The sequence below is a fragment of the Pinus tabuliformis genome, chromosome 4_2 (genome assembly GCF_031772625.1).
Source record: "Pinus tabuliformis cultivar Carrire ecotype Pingquan chromosome 4_2, CPIR1, whole genome shotgun sequence".
NCBI lineage: Eukaryota > Viridiplantae > Streptophyta > Pinopsida > Pinales > Pinaceae > Pinus > Pinus tabuliformis.
In genome coordinates, this window is record NC_142304.1 from 1044205127 (window position 1) to 1044221192 (window position 16066).

Below are 16066 nucleotides of genomic sequence, written 5' to 3' on the forward strand. Positions count from 1 at the left end.
TAACTAAAACGGTTGTGAATTTTATTTATATGTTAAAAATAGAGAGGGACTTTGCCGAGGTAGCGCTGCATACATGGTTGTAATCCTACTTTTGTTGCCTTTGGAGAGAGGCAGTTTCACAAATTATGATAAAAACTTTCCCCATTTACGTTTAAGATCCATTTCATGAGAGTGCTGCCTAAGTTCGCCATGCGGTCTGCTTCCTTGTTAGAATTCCTGAGAATATGATAAAGTTTATATGAATAAAAAATCTGTAGGACCATCTTCAATCTGTCCAAGATTTTGTTCAGCCCAGCATTGTTGAAATATTCCTCACTGATTAGTTTTTTGATTAAAATTTCTGAGTCTCCAAAAACTTAGATATCTTTGGCTCTTTTCTCTCTGGCAATGTGGTATGCCTTAAGCAGCCCCAGAATCTCTGCTTGATTGTTTGTTTTCTCGCCAAGGCCCCAAGCAAAATAAATAGTGGGGAGCCCTTCCGTGAAGTATATAATCCCACCAGCGCCTGCAGCTCCAGGATTCCCTTTAGACGCTCCATCAAAGAAAATAGTTGTTAGATTTTGGGTCCTCCACCAGCTTTGAAAGATGTCATCAGTCTCTCTTTTTCTCCAATCTGGGTTTGCTTTCAGGGGAGAGATTCTATACTTTCGGGGATGCGGTTCCAGGGCAAGCCACCTCTTTTCTTCCGGCCTGAGCAAGGAGTCTTCCTTGAAATATTGTTGTTGAGCCGCTTCCAATAGAAGGGCCTTAGCTTTTGCGGCAACTTGAGACGGGGAGTGCTGCACATCTTTGAATATCTGTTGATTTCTAGTTAACCACAGTTGCCAACATACAAATTTGGGCAGCGCTATCCATATTCTGCGCCAAAAGGACTTGGGAGGGATGCTTTTGGGGTAGCTGGAACTCCAAGTCGCAAATAAATCCGGGACAGAGGTTTGCTGAGGGAGAGAGATCTTAAAATCATGGAGAAGAAGCCCCCATACCTCCTTGGCAAAGGCGCAGTCTATAAACAAGTGTTGGGCAGTTTCTAAATGACATCTGCAGAGTGCGCATCTGTGAGGCCCTTCAAACTTCCTTTTTGCCAGATTGTCCCCTGTCAATAACTTGTTGTGTACCAAGGTCCAAAAGAAAAAATTTATTTTTGGGAGAGCTAACGGCTCCCAAACCTGCTTCCAGAAGGCGGGAGAATGGTGGTTGTTCTTGTGTCCTTGAAGAGTCCTGTAACCCTCAGCTGAGGTGTATACTCCAGACTTTCCCCATCCCCATCTATCCTTTTTGACTCTGCTGACTGGGGTGGCATCTTCGAGCAGGTTCTCGAGCTGAATCGATTGGTCTCTTAGGTGCTCTGGGACTCCATGGAAGTCCCATCTTATCCATTCTCCACGGTTGTCCCAGCTTGCCAGATCGTAGACTCTATTTACTCCTGCTCGTTGCAGCCAATTTCTGAGCTCAGCGATATCCTCTCTTTCTTCCAACGGTTCTTTTCCCATAATGCGATCTTTCCATAAGTGAGTGGACTTACCATTTCCGGGAATTCTGTACATGTGTTTTTTGAAGAACTCGCTGCTCTTACAACAGAGCCTCCATACCTGCGAATAGGACGTTGTAGACTACAGTTGCATTTTGCTTAGCGCTTCTTTATCTGTGTATTTTGAGTGTAAAATTGTGCTAATTGGATGGGAGGGGTCGCTGATTATTTTCCACAATAGCTTGCCGCCCAACGATTTGTTGACTAGGGAGGGGTCCCGAATTTGAAGTCCGCCCTCATCAATTGGCCTCTTAACCGTGTCCCAGTTCACTAAATGCATCTTTTTATTGTTACCTTTCCCGCCTTGCCATAGGAAATTCCTGAGGAGGGTGGTAATCTGATCCGTGACATGTTTGGGGGCAACAAGAAACGTTGCCTGATAAATGGGCATAGCTGACAGCTAAGATTTTATTAGAATGGATTTACCGCCTTAGCCAATATCCTCCCCAGGCAGTGATTTTGGATTTGATTTTGCTGATTATATGAGTCCATAGAGACCTCTTGTTCACCCCTGAGGAAATGGGAAGACCAAGATATCTGAAGCTGTCCCATTTGGCTTGACCTTTGAATCCGAGGATCTTCGAGATATTGGTGATCTCTTGTTGTTCAGTATTCCAACTGTATATTTCGCTTTTGCTCTCGTTGATAAGAGCACCAGTCACCCTGCAGTAACTTTTCAGCACATTGTCGAAGGCTTTCGCTATTCTGGTGGAAACGCCTCCGAGGAGCAGAGAATCGTCCGCGAAGAGGGCATGGTTTAGAGAAGTTGCTACATTAGAAGGTTTGAGCCCCGGGAGGGAGCCAACGGTTTTTTCAGCTGCTAGCTTTCTGCTGAGAGAGTCGGCCATGAGGATATATAGGAAGGGAGAGAGTGGGCATCCCTGCCTGAGACCTCTCTGAGCTTGGAAGAAGTTGGTTGGACGACCATTGATGAGAGGGGTAATCCACGAGGATTCTATGCATGCTTTAATGAGCTGGACAAAATGCTGAGAAAAACCAAAAGAAAGCAAGACTTTGCATAGGAACAAATGATTTACTCTATCGAATGCATTCGCCATATCGAGTTTGATCAACATACCTTTCTCGCCCCACTATTTTCTTGAATGGATGGTCTCCTGAACTTGGATGACATTGTCCATAATATATCTTCCTTCCACGAATCCACCTTGAGTGCTGGAAATCAAATTTTTGAGGAGTGGATTGAGTTGATTTGATAGGAGTTTGGCTATGATTTTGTAAGAAGCGTTACACAGTGAGATAGGCCTGAATCTTGCAAAGGTGACTGGATTAGTTTCCTTGGGGATTAAAGCTAGATAGGTGGAGTTGATACCTCCTCCTATCTTAGCTTTTCTCATAAAACCTCTGATCATTTTGAGGAGATCAGATTTGATAACTTCCGAACAAGACTGATAAAAATGGATTGTGAATCCGTCAAGCCCAGGGGCTTTATCAGCTTCCATTGACCAGATTACTTTGATAACCTCCTCATTTGTGATGGGTCTGCAAAGGGCTGTGTTTTCATCTGCATTAACTAGATGGGGAATATTAGATAGAAAGTCATAGACTTCCTCTTCATCACCTTGAATTCCTTTGTTGTATAGATTCCTGAAGTGTGCTTCAGCAGCGCCTTTCACCTGATCGAAGCCTTTGCAGACATGTCCCTCCAAGGTTTTAATCTCCGCTATATGGTTCCGGGACAATCTAGCTCTGTATTGTCTGTGGAAGTAAGAAGTGTTCTGGTCCCCTGACTTTAACCATAAACTTCTGGACTTTAATCTCCAGTATTCTTCTTCAGTTCGGAAGGCCTGGTAGGTGGATCGTTGTGCTTTGACTTCCTCATCCAGAAGTTCTGCTGTAATATCTTTGATCTCCATTTCCGTTTGCATTGAATGCAACCTCTGAACTGCCTCTTTTCTCTGGTTGGTTGGATTGGGGTCTGGCTTTTTTATCCACTCCTTTAGCGCATATTTCGTAGCCTTCAACTTCTGTTCCCAGATGTAGCTAGGGGAGCCTGTGATGGGTTTGACCCATGCAACTTTCACTGTCTCAATAAAACCTGGTTTATCGATCCATAGAGGGCTGAATTGAAAGGGAATGGGGCCCAGATCTTCTTCGTCTTCCAATAGAAGCTGTATTGGCTTATGATCCGAAGTCAATTTGGGCAGGATTTTTGTGTTGGCAATCTTTTTGTTCATCACAAGGGCGCTTTGGATCAGAAATCTGTCCAGCCGGGCGGAGATTTGTTCCGGCCCAACACGATTATTCGACCATGTATACAGCCCATGGACTGGAGGGAAGTCTAAGAGATCCCAGTTCTGAACGAGCTCCTCCACCGTGGCCAGCATGGAGTCTCTGAAACTGGTGCCTCCCCTCTTCTCCTTTGGCTTCAAAACTATATTTAAATCTCCTGCTATGATAATATTATTTGGGGAATGTTGTTCTAGATAAGATGATAGAGAGTACCAAAATTCTTTTTTTTCTACATAATTTACTGGAACATACAAATTGAAGAGAGAGACAGTCAACTTACTAACTTTGTGCGTCAATTCAGTGTATATCCAATGCTAGGTTTCTTGACAATTATTGAGCTGGAATGTGCTATCTGACCAAAGAGTAGCCAGTCCTCCGGAGGTACCCCTTGCGCTTACTGCCTTGCCTGTATTTTTATTCCATTTTAGCCTGCCGATTTCTAGAAGGGAATGCCCTTCAATTTTGGTCTCTTGGAGCATGAGGATGTCTGAGGGTTCAGCTATAAGTAGATGCTTGACTACTTCTAATTTTGTAAGGCTCCCCAGTCCTCTGCAATTCCAAGAGACGACCTTCATTATTTACTTAGTGGAGGGGTTGGACCTCCCTTGGAAGGTCTCGGCCTGATATTTCGCCCAATGGACATTTCTATTGTGGCTTGGCTCCCTTGGGTTTTAAGTCTTTCGGCCTCTTCTTCTCTCATTTCTTTACGGGATTTTCTTCCAACTCTTTTCGTAGGACGCTCGTAGGCTTCATCCTCCGAAGATCCTGAACTTTCTATTGTTTTTTTCCTTGTAACTTCTGCATAAGAAGGGTTGGACGGGCTGCCCTGTGAGGCTTCGACCTGCTTTTCTTTCTCTCCTTCTTTGCTTGGAGGGGTGCTTTCTGCATGCACCTGGTTTTCTTACTCCGGGTCTGTTGGGTTGATCTGTATGCTTGTTGTCCCTTGTACGTTTGCTTCCTCTTCTTGGATGCGCTTGGAACTGCTTGGCATCCCTGTTGTTTTTCCTTTGCTAGGACCTTTTTTTGGATGTGTTGTTTTCTGGACTAGGGTCCATTGTTCCTCTTTTTGTTTGTCTGTTTGCTCTTCTGCCTTCTTCTTGCAATACTTTGAAAAGTGTCCGTTATCGTGGCAATGTCTGCATTTGAATGGGAGCTATTCGTAGTCCAGTTCTTGGATATGCACCCAACCTACAACTGTAAGTTTGATTTCTTCCGGTAACCCCTCCTCCAGATCGACTTCCACACATATTCGAGCGCATGAATACTGATCTTTCCTTGCAACTTTGTCAATGTATTTACCTAGTGCATTGCCGATGTTTTCAAGGGAATTTTGATTCCAGCAGTGGAGAGGCAAGTGGGGAAGTCTCACCCATACTGGGACTGCGGAGGGGACGTCTTGGGAGGGGTCGAAGTCTGGGGACCATTTATTCAGATATAGGCCCTGCGGTCCCATAAAATATGGGCCATTTCTAAAGATTAAGCTTCTGTCTTCCGGGTTTTCAAACACAAAGATAAAGTATCCTTTCTCGACAAAGTAGCTTTTCACACCCTCTTTAATCAGGGGGCTCCAGTTTCTTTGAGTCCAATTTTCTACTGACTTTGGTGAAGGCCAGAGGCCCGTGAACTGGCCGATGAGGCCTCTCTCTACTAGATTCAGTGTTGCTTTACATGTCTCTTCTTCAGAAAGGGCAACTAAGGGGATCTTGTCCATTCTCTTGATAAACTTTTGATGAGCCATCGTTGGGACTCTCTTCGGGCATGCTTCAACCAGTGCTTTGAATTCTAGAACCTTCGAAGGAGGGGGGGCCGAGCCCTTGTTGGGATCCATGTTCTCTGAGGGGCGCCTCAGGACTGAGCGCTGGGGTGTAGCAACCACACGGGCGCAAGACGAGGTCTCTGCGATCAGAAGGAATAGACCCTCCGCGGCGGGCAGAGGGCGCAGGAGAAGTGCGACGGCTAGGTCAGGGCCGTAGCGCGAGAGCGGTTTCATAGATCTAATTATTGCAAGTAAAAGGGTATTCAAGTTTTTAACAATCCATGTTATAACAAACTTCTTATTAGTTTAAAGAAGACTTTGAATTAAAAAAAATAGAATTATTTATTTATTAAAAAAATAATAATACATAATTAAAAATGGAAAACTAAATATTTTACATTTTAAATCTTTTTTTTTTTATAATTTATCTATATAAAAAATTGACTAATAATTTTTTATTCTATATCTTAGTATGATGTGTAAGTGTGTCCATTCATCATCAAAAATGAATTTTTGCTCATATTAAAGGAAATAAAAATTTAAAAATATATATATAAATATATATATATAGATATATATATATAAATATAAATATAAATATAAATATAAATAAATATAAATATATATATATATATATATATATATATATATATATATATATATATATATATATAAATATATATAAATATAAATATAAATATATATAAATATATATATATATATATATATATATAGATATATATATATATATATATTAAATGTTTGATGATGATGATGATGATGGTGGTGGTAGTGGTGGTGATGGTGGTTAATGTCCACTGAGACCAAACTTTGGTCTATTGGACCTAAAGAAATGAATTATTTAGTTTGATTTAAGATTTTATTCCTATGCTCAAAAAGCTTGTTGTACGCGGGGCACTCTAAGAGGAAGTGATTTTCATCCTTGATGTTCGTATTCTCACAGAGATGGTAGAACCTTTCCATCCATGGTATTTTATGAACTGCCCAATGACCCGTTTCACTATGGAGCTCATGAGAGTTCATTCTGATCTTGGCTATATTAATTTTCTTCTCTGAGCTACTTAAAACAGAGAGATACTTTTGATCTTCTAGAGTGGGGTTGATGACCTCCTTATAATATCTTAATTTTCTTTTAACTGCTAAATCTTTCTCACACAACATTTTTTCTTTGAACTTAGAAGTAACAATATTTTTAATGTTATTAATGTTTTTAAATGCAACATTCTCGTCGATCTCCCAATGGTTTAACCAGGCCCTGGTGTCTTTATACCAACCTCATTTGAGCCTTAGGTGGTTTTGGCTAGAATTTAAAGCTAGCTTAGGAAGTCTATGGTCTCCTATGTTATTGAGTTTGTGCTTGTACAACAGAAGCCTAGTCATAGCTAGGCTCTCTACAGGGGAAAGACCAACTTCTATAAGGAGAATACGATAGGGTGTGTTGCTTTTAACTTTGAGGTTATACGTTATAAAACGCTTTTGGATTTGCTCAATCTTTCTCCAGGATTCTCTAGAGATGTTACAACCCCAAACCTCACATCCATATAAGATAACTGGTGTGACTAAGGTTTCAAAGAGGAACTTCTTTCTATCCCACATTATGAGGTTTTCCGTTTTATAATTATTTTCAAGACCAAAATAAGCTTTCCATCCCCCATTAATGCTTTTCTCAATGCTATAGTTCCAGTTGAGCTTGTGATTAATATCAATTCCTAGGTACTTGTAGGAAGACACTTCCTCCAAATTACTATTGTCATACATAAAATTAGCGTAAGTGTCCTTCTTGGATTTGATAATCATAACTTTTTTTTTGTTAGTGTTAACAATCATACCCATGGTAGAGCATAGATCCTTAAGAAGTATAAGTTGCTTATCAAGATCACATGGGCACCTTGCTAGAAGAACAATATCGTAAGCGTAGAGAAGAAGGATGATGACTATCCCAGCTAAGATCGTGCCAGCACATTCTGCTTCCTATAAACACCCTTCTAGCTTGTTGATGTAAATGCCAAATAGGGTAGGGGAGAGGGGGCAACATTGTTTAACTTCGATATTACACTTAATATCTTTCGACCACCCGTCATTGCTATTTAACTTGGTAATTACATTCTCGTATAACCTTATAGAGGCAACTCTCAACTCAAATTCAACGTATATGATAAAATAACTATTAAAAATATAAGATAATTCTATTGTAATACAATTATAGTTATTTTATGATATATGTTGAATTTGAATACAATTTTAAACATATTTACTCTTTACTAGAGTCAATACCATTTCTTAAAATAAAGTGAAAAGGTTATTGCAACACAAAGAATCGATAATCTTGCTCCAAAACCTTTTAATATTTATTTTAATTAAATATTTGTAAAATGAATGAATAAAGGAAAACCATATTCTATGGATATATTAAAATATCTAAAGACATAACTATTTCCATGCCAAAGTTGTAATATTTGAAAATTTTGTCATCATCCTATCTAAAAATATCATTAAATCTAACATTAATATTAATATATTATAAGATTACTATTATAAATTTAATAACTTAGGATTAATACAATATTAAATTTAATGTAATATTAAATTTGTTATATTATAATATATCATGATATATATTAACTCTAGATATATATGGGAGGGAAGAACAAAGACAAAGTGATAGAGGTGGAGTGATAGAGGGAGTGAGAGGAAGGGAGAGAAAGGGAGAGAGAGGAAGGATGAGAGAGGACTTGAGAGAAAGGAGGAGAGAGGGAGGGATAGAGAAATACAGTTGGAAGGAAAGAGAGGTAGGGAAGAAGAATCACATAGAGAGAGAAAAGTGGAGAGAGAGAGAGGGAGTGACAAGTGAGAGATGGAGAGAGAGTGTATATATTTGGGGGTGAGATAAAGAGATAAAGAAGGAGAGATAGAGAGAAGATGGGGAGAGAATGAGAGATAATGATAGAGTTGGAAGGTTGAGAAAGAGATACAAAGACAAAGAGATAAGGGGGAGAGACAGAAGGAGGCATGAGAGAAATGGAGAGAGAGGAAGGAAGAGAGCTCGGATGTGAGAGAGAAAAGGAGAACAGAAGGGAGAGAAAGAGGGAGATAAGAAGAAAGACACCGAGAGAGAAATGTGGAGAAATAGAGAGGGAGTGATGAGGGATATGGAGAGAGTGGAAGAGAGGAGAGAAAGATAGAAGAGAGATAGAAGGGGGGAGAGAGGGAGAGAAGGAGAAGAAAGAGAGAGAAGGAGAGGAAGAGGGAGGGAGAGATAGATAAATATGGAGAAAGAGTGTGTATGTTTTGGGGTGATATAGAGAGAAAAAGTATAAACAAAGAGAGATAGATATATATAGATGGAAGGTGAAGAGAGGGAAGAAGAGAGAGATAGAGAGAGGGAGAGATAGATAGATATGGAGGGAGAAAGCATGTGTGTTTGGGGAGTGGGTGAGTTAGAGAGACAAAGAAGGAGAGATGGAGGGAGATATAGATATAGATGGAGGGGGGAGAGAGGGAAGAAGAATTCTTGCACTAGATGCATTGATTTCAGTGTAGATGGTGATTTCTAATCCTATTTGATTACTTGCATTGAAGGAGATAAATTGAAGGACATGGGAGAGGAGGAATAAAGATAAAGAAAATGATAAGAGTGAGAGAAGGAGAGAAGGGTAAGAGAGAGAGAGGGAGACCCAAAGATGGAGGGGGGAGAGAGGGGGAGAGAGAAGGAGAGAGGGAGGGAGATAATGACACGGTTGGAGAGAGAGAGAGATGGGGGGAGAGAGAGGGAGTTGGGAGAGAAAGGGAGATATATGACTTGAGAGAGAGGAGGAGAGAGGGAGGAAAAACAGAAGGATTTGGAAGGGGAGAAAGGGAGGGAATAAAAAGTACATACAAAGAGAAAAGTGGAGAGAGAGGGGGGGAGTGAAAAGGAAGAGATGGAGAGAGAGTGTGTATGTTTGGGAGTGAGATAGAGAGACAACGAAAGAGAGATGGAGGGAGATATAGATATAGATGGAGGGATGAGAGAGGGAAGAATATTTGTTGCACTAGATGCATTTTTTTTTTTGGTAAGGTTCAGCGAGGCTTTAAATTAATAAAATACAAATAGAATACATGATGCAGAGTGGGAGTCGATGGGACCTCCCTGTGTCTGCCTTTGAAAAGCTAGCAGGTCTAGTCTCTGCTTTCATTCTCTCCTCTCTCTTTTTTTTTGTGTGGATCTCTTACAGCTTAGATAGATGTCAGTGAAAGGATATTTGGAAGAATCCACGTAACCTGGCTTTCGCTAAGCTTGCTGGTCTGCCCTGTTTATGGTATAGCATTTCTCTCTGAGTTCCCCCTCCTTCAGGTCTTGCCAGAGGATATGATAGTCTTCACCGTTGGACTGAACGCCCGCATTGGCTATGGTGTCGGCCAACTTGTTTGCAGTTCTTCTGACTGCTTGAAAGGTGATGCCTTGAATGTTGGTGAGATGGACTTGCAGATCCTTCAGAATTGCCGAGAGCCTCCAGCTGGGTGTGATCTTGTCCACCTGCTTGCCATTTTGAAGTTTCCTCATCATCTTGATGATTATCTCCGAGTCTCCTTCCACTATCAGGGGTAGGAATTTGTATTGGTCAGCCAGGGTGATGCCTTTGATGAGAGCAATCAGTTCTGCAGCGTTATTGGTGTTATTTCCCAGATTGCCATGGTAGATGAGCTGGATGTTCCCCAGATGGTCCCTGATTGCTCCGTCGTACCCGGCTTTTCCCGGGTTTTGCTTTGACGCGCCATCGAAGTTTAGTTTGAACGCTGGAAATGGCGGTGTTCCCCATTTGTCCCGCTTCACCGCTTGCGTGGTCTGGTTCCTGCCTGTGTGATTAGTCCGGGCTTGGAGTTTGAGGAGTTGGATAATCCTATGGTCCTTTGGAGACAGGTTCCCCTCTTGCTGCTTTATGTCCATGGCGTGGATTGTTTCTGTTATTAACTGCCTTGATTTTTCCATTAACCTGTCCACTGTCATCGCAGAGTTTTTAAATATTCGAGCATTGCGCTCTTTCCATAGGATCCAGACCACAGCTCCCGGAATAAGGTTCCATGCTCTGTTGATCAGATTATTGTTGGACATGGTTATTCGCCAATTGCTCAAGGTAAGACCGATCGAGTCTCTATTTCTGTCGGTTTGCCTGAAGATAAAAGCCATATCATCCCACAGCGCGCAGGCTATGGGGCATGTATTGAGAATGTGGTTGAGCGTTTCATTTTCATTCTCGCAAAGGGCGCATCTAGAGGGTCCGATGAAGCCCCGTCGCTGTAGATTGTTCCATGTGAGCGCTCTGTTGTGCATGACGAGCCAGGAGAACAGAGTTATTTTGGGCCAATTGCCTCTGTTCCATAGGGCGTGCCATCTGGGGTCCGGTTGCCAGTCTGGTGAAGCAGCGCTAATTTTATATGCTTCCTTTAGATTGAAAGTTCCTTTTGAATTGTTTCCCCATCGCAGGATGTCTTCCCTGGTTGAGGTGAGGATTCTGCGCTGTTCTAGCTGCTGAAGGAGTTGTTCGATGTTTCCATTGTTGTTTTGGGTTGGCCATTGATCTTTGGCTAGCCATTTTTGCCAGGTTGTGGGCACTGTTTGAAGTTTCCAGTAATCTGCTACCTTTATTAGCCCTGCCCCTTGCATTTCATTTTTGAGGGTAGTCCAATCTGGGTGGTCCAGAGGATGGAGTTGCTACCAGGCATCCTCCCTATTACACTAAAATTTGTCACCATGACTATTTACAGTGAGTATGGCTCCATCAACTCTCATACTATCCTCCTTGGCAGGTCTCATACCTCTGCTCCTCATGTCAAACTCCAAGAAAGAGAGAAAGTCTTTAAAAATCTATATAACTCTGGGTACGCAGTTTCTCTTAACCTTACCTGTGTGTACGCACCCCAAGTTCACAATACCTGCGTACTTGTACGCTCTGTCTGTAAAGGGGTGGGTGTGTACTCCTGTAAAGGTCAAAAGGCTCAAGTTTTACTCCAAAAAAGTTACTTGTGGTCGAATCTAGAGCATTCTAGAAGATGGTTTGACGTGTATTGAGCACCTCCAGATGGTTCATGTATCCCTATGAAAGAGGAACTTATCCCATCAAGAGGGGAGCTATCCCATTAAAAGAGGGGCTTATCCCATTGATGGTGGACCTGATTAACTTCCTCCAAAGCACTATAAATACAGGCATTGGGCCAAAGGGAGGGGAGGTTGAAAGCTGAACATTCCTAAGGGCAGATGCTGCTGAAATTAGGACTCCCTTATAGAGCTTGAGAGGAGAGATTCCCATCCTTTCTTAGCTTCATTTGGAAGTGGGTGAGCTGATCAAAGTAAAGGAGAACTCTTGCTGGACCCTGGGAGGGACCTGCACAACACCAAGGCACTAGTTGTAATGGTTTCTTTTTTTTCCACTTAATACAATTAAGCTCATTTTTCTCAACAAGTTGTTATACATAATTTGTTTCATATACTCCTTGGTCTTTATGATGAATATGTTTTATTTTATGAGTTATTCAGGTGCTATGTAATCGTTTTCTTGTTAGTGAATGCAGGTTTCGAAGAGAAGGAGGAGCTCATCCGGATCAGAGAGGCTGGACTGCTACAAACAGTGTGGGACTAAAGGTATGTTTTAAACACCTGGTTACTTGTATTCTAAATGCATATTTAGGGAGAGATAGTGTTTAATTGTCTTGTTTGTCACTAGAAAGCCTTAGCTTCTAGGGAGGTCGGTTTTTTCCGCAAAAATTGACTCTTTCCGCATGAAAAAATGGCGACTCCGCTAGGGAATCCATGGATTTGATTGATTTCTCTTTTGTTTGATACTTTGATTTGAGAAAAGTCAATTTCTTTCTGGTTTTTGGCTGATTGGCTGTGAATTTGGGTGGAATAGCTTAGGGTTAAGATAGTTTTTTATTTTTCTTGGTTTTGCTAGCAGTACGCACCCTCTGAGTTAAGCACAGTGCGTACTTGTACGCACTGCCGCTTTGTACACAGAGCGTACACGCACCTGTGCAAGCAGGCTACCTGCGTACCCTGTCAAAAGTTGAGAAAATTCCAATTTTTTCCTTTTTGCCTCTTCGATTTTGTTTATAATTTGTTTTTTCTGCCCAGATCCACTGGTTACCTGTCAGAATTCTTCATCTAAGCTTGTTTCATTAGTATCAAGGGTTTTAGTGAAATTCATAGAAGTTCTAGCCCTAGGGTTTGATTTTTGCATTGGTCCTGTAGTGACTTTGGCTTTAGAAGTTGTAAAACCTTGGATATCCCTGGTCTTTTCAGTCTTCTTAGGAGTCGGACCTTTCATAAAATCCACCTGTGTGAGAAACCTACCTTTGTGTTGTCTCTTTGCGGAATTTCGACAAAGCTTGTTTGTTAAAGCTGTGAATTTCATTCTTAAGAAAAAGAACAAAAGATTTTGATTTTTATTTATGATTGGTTTATGATTCTGCATGAACTAGTCCTTGGTTGAATTGTAACTGAGTAAAACATCCTGGAATCATACTTTGTAGGCTTTTGCCTCGTTAGGTTTTATTTTAGGTAAATTTCTCATCAAATCTGCTTTTAGGTGAAATTGCTTTGATTGTCATAGATTTTTTAAATTTGATTTTTGTTAAGTAGTTTTACATGCTTTGTTAATATAGGGAAAAATACAAAAAATATCTTTTGAAGAAAAGTTTGTTTTAGTAGCATTTGAAGTCTTTGAAAAGAGAAAGGAATTTTCGTGAAATAATTTGTGGTCATGTGTTGTGTGCTTTGGAAAAGATAAAGAGATTGTTTCTTTGATTTTCATTGCCAAGAAAGTTGCCTTTATATCAATTTTGCATTCTCCAATTCTCTTAGCTAGGGAATTCATTGAAAAAAGAAAAATATTATAAATCATCCTAGGTGCATCTTTTTAGTGGATTTGAGTCGAGTCTACACACCATCAGTTTCATCTCCACTACCTTTTGTCCTAAAGAAAAGCCATAAAAATTAATGCTTAAAGTAAAATTTACGTAGTAGCTTTTTATTTACTAGGGCTCTGAAACACCAATATAGATCAGGCTAGTGTCTTGGAGTAGGAGAGTAATTAACTCTCCAAGACAGCAAAACCAAACAAGTAGCTCATCTTGTGGTAGGATAAATCCAACTGTTACATTTATGCTCTGGGAAAGCTCCTCTTAAAGGAGAAGCACGAGACCGTGTCCGAACCAGTGAGGGGATCAATCCTCCTTCATTGGGAAAGATGCCAGATACACACGTACTACAAACGGTAAAACTCGGATTATTGTCGAGGAGCCTGGTGTCACTTGTCGGTAAACCTTGGATTATTGTCAAGGAGTCGGCAAGGGGATTGAGCTTGTTACTCTGCCCTTGCGTGCTATCGGGTCGTAGACTGTTCCCCCAGGTATATTTGTTGCTGTTGGTGACCTTAGTGACCATTATCTTTAGGATTCTACCTGAGGTGATGGTGGAGGGAAGATCCCACTGTACCTAGAGCAGACGTCGGCTAGACTCACTTGGATTTTCCGGGGGGTTCAGTTCACTCGAGACGGTTAAAGTGGAGGAACTTGTGCCGGTCTATTCATTAAGCAGGTTGTCGGGGTAACTGTTCCACCCGCTACTTCTGTACTGAATTCGGCGATGTTGGGCTTCATCACCAACTAGTGTTTTCGGTCCGGAAGGCTACTGTTTGTGTATGGTTTGACGCCCTAGATTCTTTAGGCGTGTGATTCGAATTTGTTTGGTTCTTTAGAGACTTTAGGTGGTTTGCTTTGAGATTTTACTTTGTTTTCGTGTGTAGTAGTTAAAAGTTTTTAACTGTGGCTGAATTACCGAGACAGTCCCGTAGACTTCGGGGCCAGTCACCTGAGATTGTAACCGTGGCCGATTTGTTGAGGAAGTCTCGTAGACTTCGGGGCCAACCTCCTGAAGACGTCTTGGGTCATTACGAAGGTTTGAAAGTCCTTGTAACTCCTAGTGGCAGTAAAGTAGGTTCACCTGAAGAAGGAGAGCCTTCGTTGGTAGTTCATCCTGATTACCAATGTCTAGAAACAGGTTATAATCCCGAAGCTATTGTAGTGTCTGAGCTTGCTGGTAGTTTTTCATCTACTAGTGATATAGGCGAAGAACCTGAAATATCTGAACCTGTTTCTCCAACTTCTAGTGCTCCTGATTCACCTAGGGTAGAAAGAGTCATCACCGAAAATCTTCCTTCTGGTTTGATAGCTATTGAAGAACTTGCTCCAAAAGAAGAAATAGGCATCCCTATCCCTGAATATCAACCTACTATTGATCTAAGGGAGCGTGAATCCATTTTTTACAGTCCTCCTAGAAGTACTATTTGGTGTCTTTCGTTAACTAATTATTTGGACAACTCAGGGTCAAGTTTTTCTCCACCTCGTACTCCTTATCCACCAGGAGGTATTTATACTCCTGTAAATATGTCTGGTTAGTCGTCTATGTTTACCCAATCGCCTGAATCTTTTTTGTGCGGCGGTCCTTCTGTTCCCTCTGGGTATCAGTCAATTTCTGGTACTTTTGCGGGAGCATCTCCTCAACCCATTGAACATGGGTTATTAACTGGAAACAATGGTAATAAATCATTGGGCGTAGGAGACATTTACATGATGTCAGGTTCAATTCCCAGTTCTCAACCTCAAGGTGGCCAGTTACCGCCTGGGGGACAACCTCAAGGTACACAAATTGCGTCTGTGGGGCAACCTCAAGGACAGTATGTACCCGTGGTGCAATACATTCCTCAACGTCAACCCCAGCCTCAATATGTACCCCAAGGTCAACCTCAGTATCAATTTATACCTCAAGGTCAACCCCAGTATCAGTACTTACCTCAAGGGTATCTACCCCAAGGTCAGTACTCGAGTCAAGGTTATCAACCACCCCAAGGTCAATCTTATGTTCAAGGTACGGGAAATGTACCTTTCAATTATCAATCCTACCCTCAATCCGGTTATGGATCTCAATATCCTCAACCTGTCATGGGTCAATACCCCGGAATGAACATAGTGTGGGATCCATCGCAAGTTCAATAGGTGTTGCAGCCAGGTGTACAGTTGTCATCTCAAACTGGACAACCTTTAGTTTCTGGTTCACCCCAACAACCAGCCCAATCTAATGTTCAAACTTCTGTACCTTCGGTAGTTTCTCAGTCTGGGCCTATTGCGCCTAGTACTCCATCTCAAATGACTGCTGCAACTACCGCAACATCTGTTCAGTCTACCACACTTACTTCTGGAGTATCGACAGCTCCGGTTTCTACTGTCTCTGTAACTACTCCTCAGACATCTTTACCATTGTCTGGATCCACGATTCAAACTACGGTTCAGATGCCTGTAGGACAGCCTGGTTTAAGTACGGTTGTCCTTAGTCAACCACAATTCACTTATCAACCGTACCAGGGACAGTACCAATACGGGCCTGCTGTCCAGCAGCCAGTTTACCAATATCAACCGTATCCTGGGTACACTTATCAACAACCCCAGTACGGTCCGGTTAATCCTGGTTTTCCGGGAGG

The 16066-nt window shown here is 41.6% G+C and overlaps 1 protein-coding gene across 1 annotated transcript; it reads right to left on the reverse strand.

Annotated features, from left to right (window-relative positions):
- Positions 1–356: 356 nt before the first annotated feature.
- Positions 357–3873, reverse strand: LOC149173188 (uncharacterized). Its single transcript, XM_089426600.1, has 6 exons — positions 2859–3873; positions 2607–2701; positions 2027–2514; positions 1823–1904; positions 1167–1589; positions 357–797 (listed from the first exon to the last, which is right to left on the reverse strand). The coding sequence occupies exons 1-6, from the start codon at positions 3871–3873 to the stop codon at positions 357–359; spliced, it is 2544 nt and encodes an 847-aa protein (XP_089282726.1).
- Between the last annotated feature and the right edge of the window lie 12193 nt (positions 3874–16066).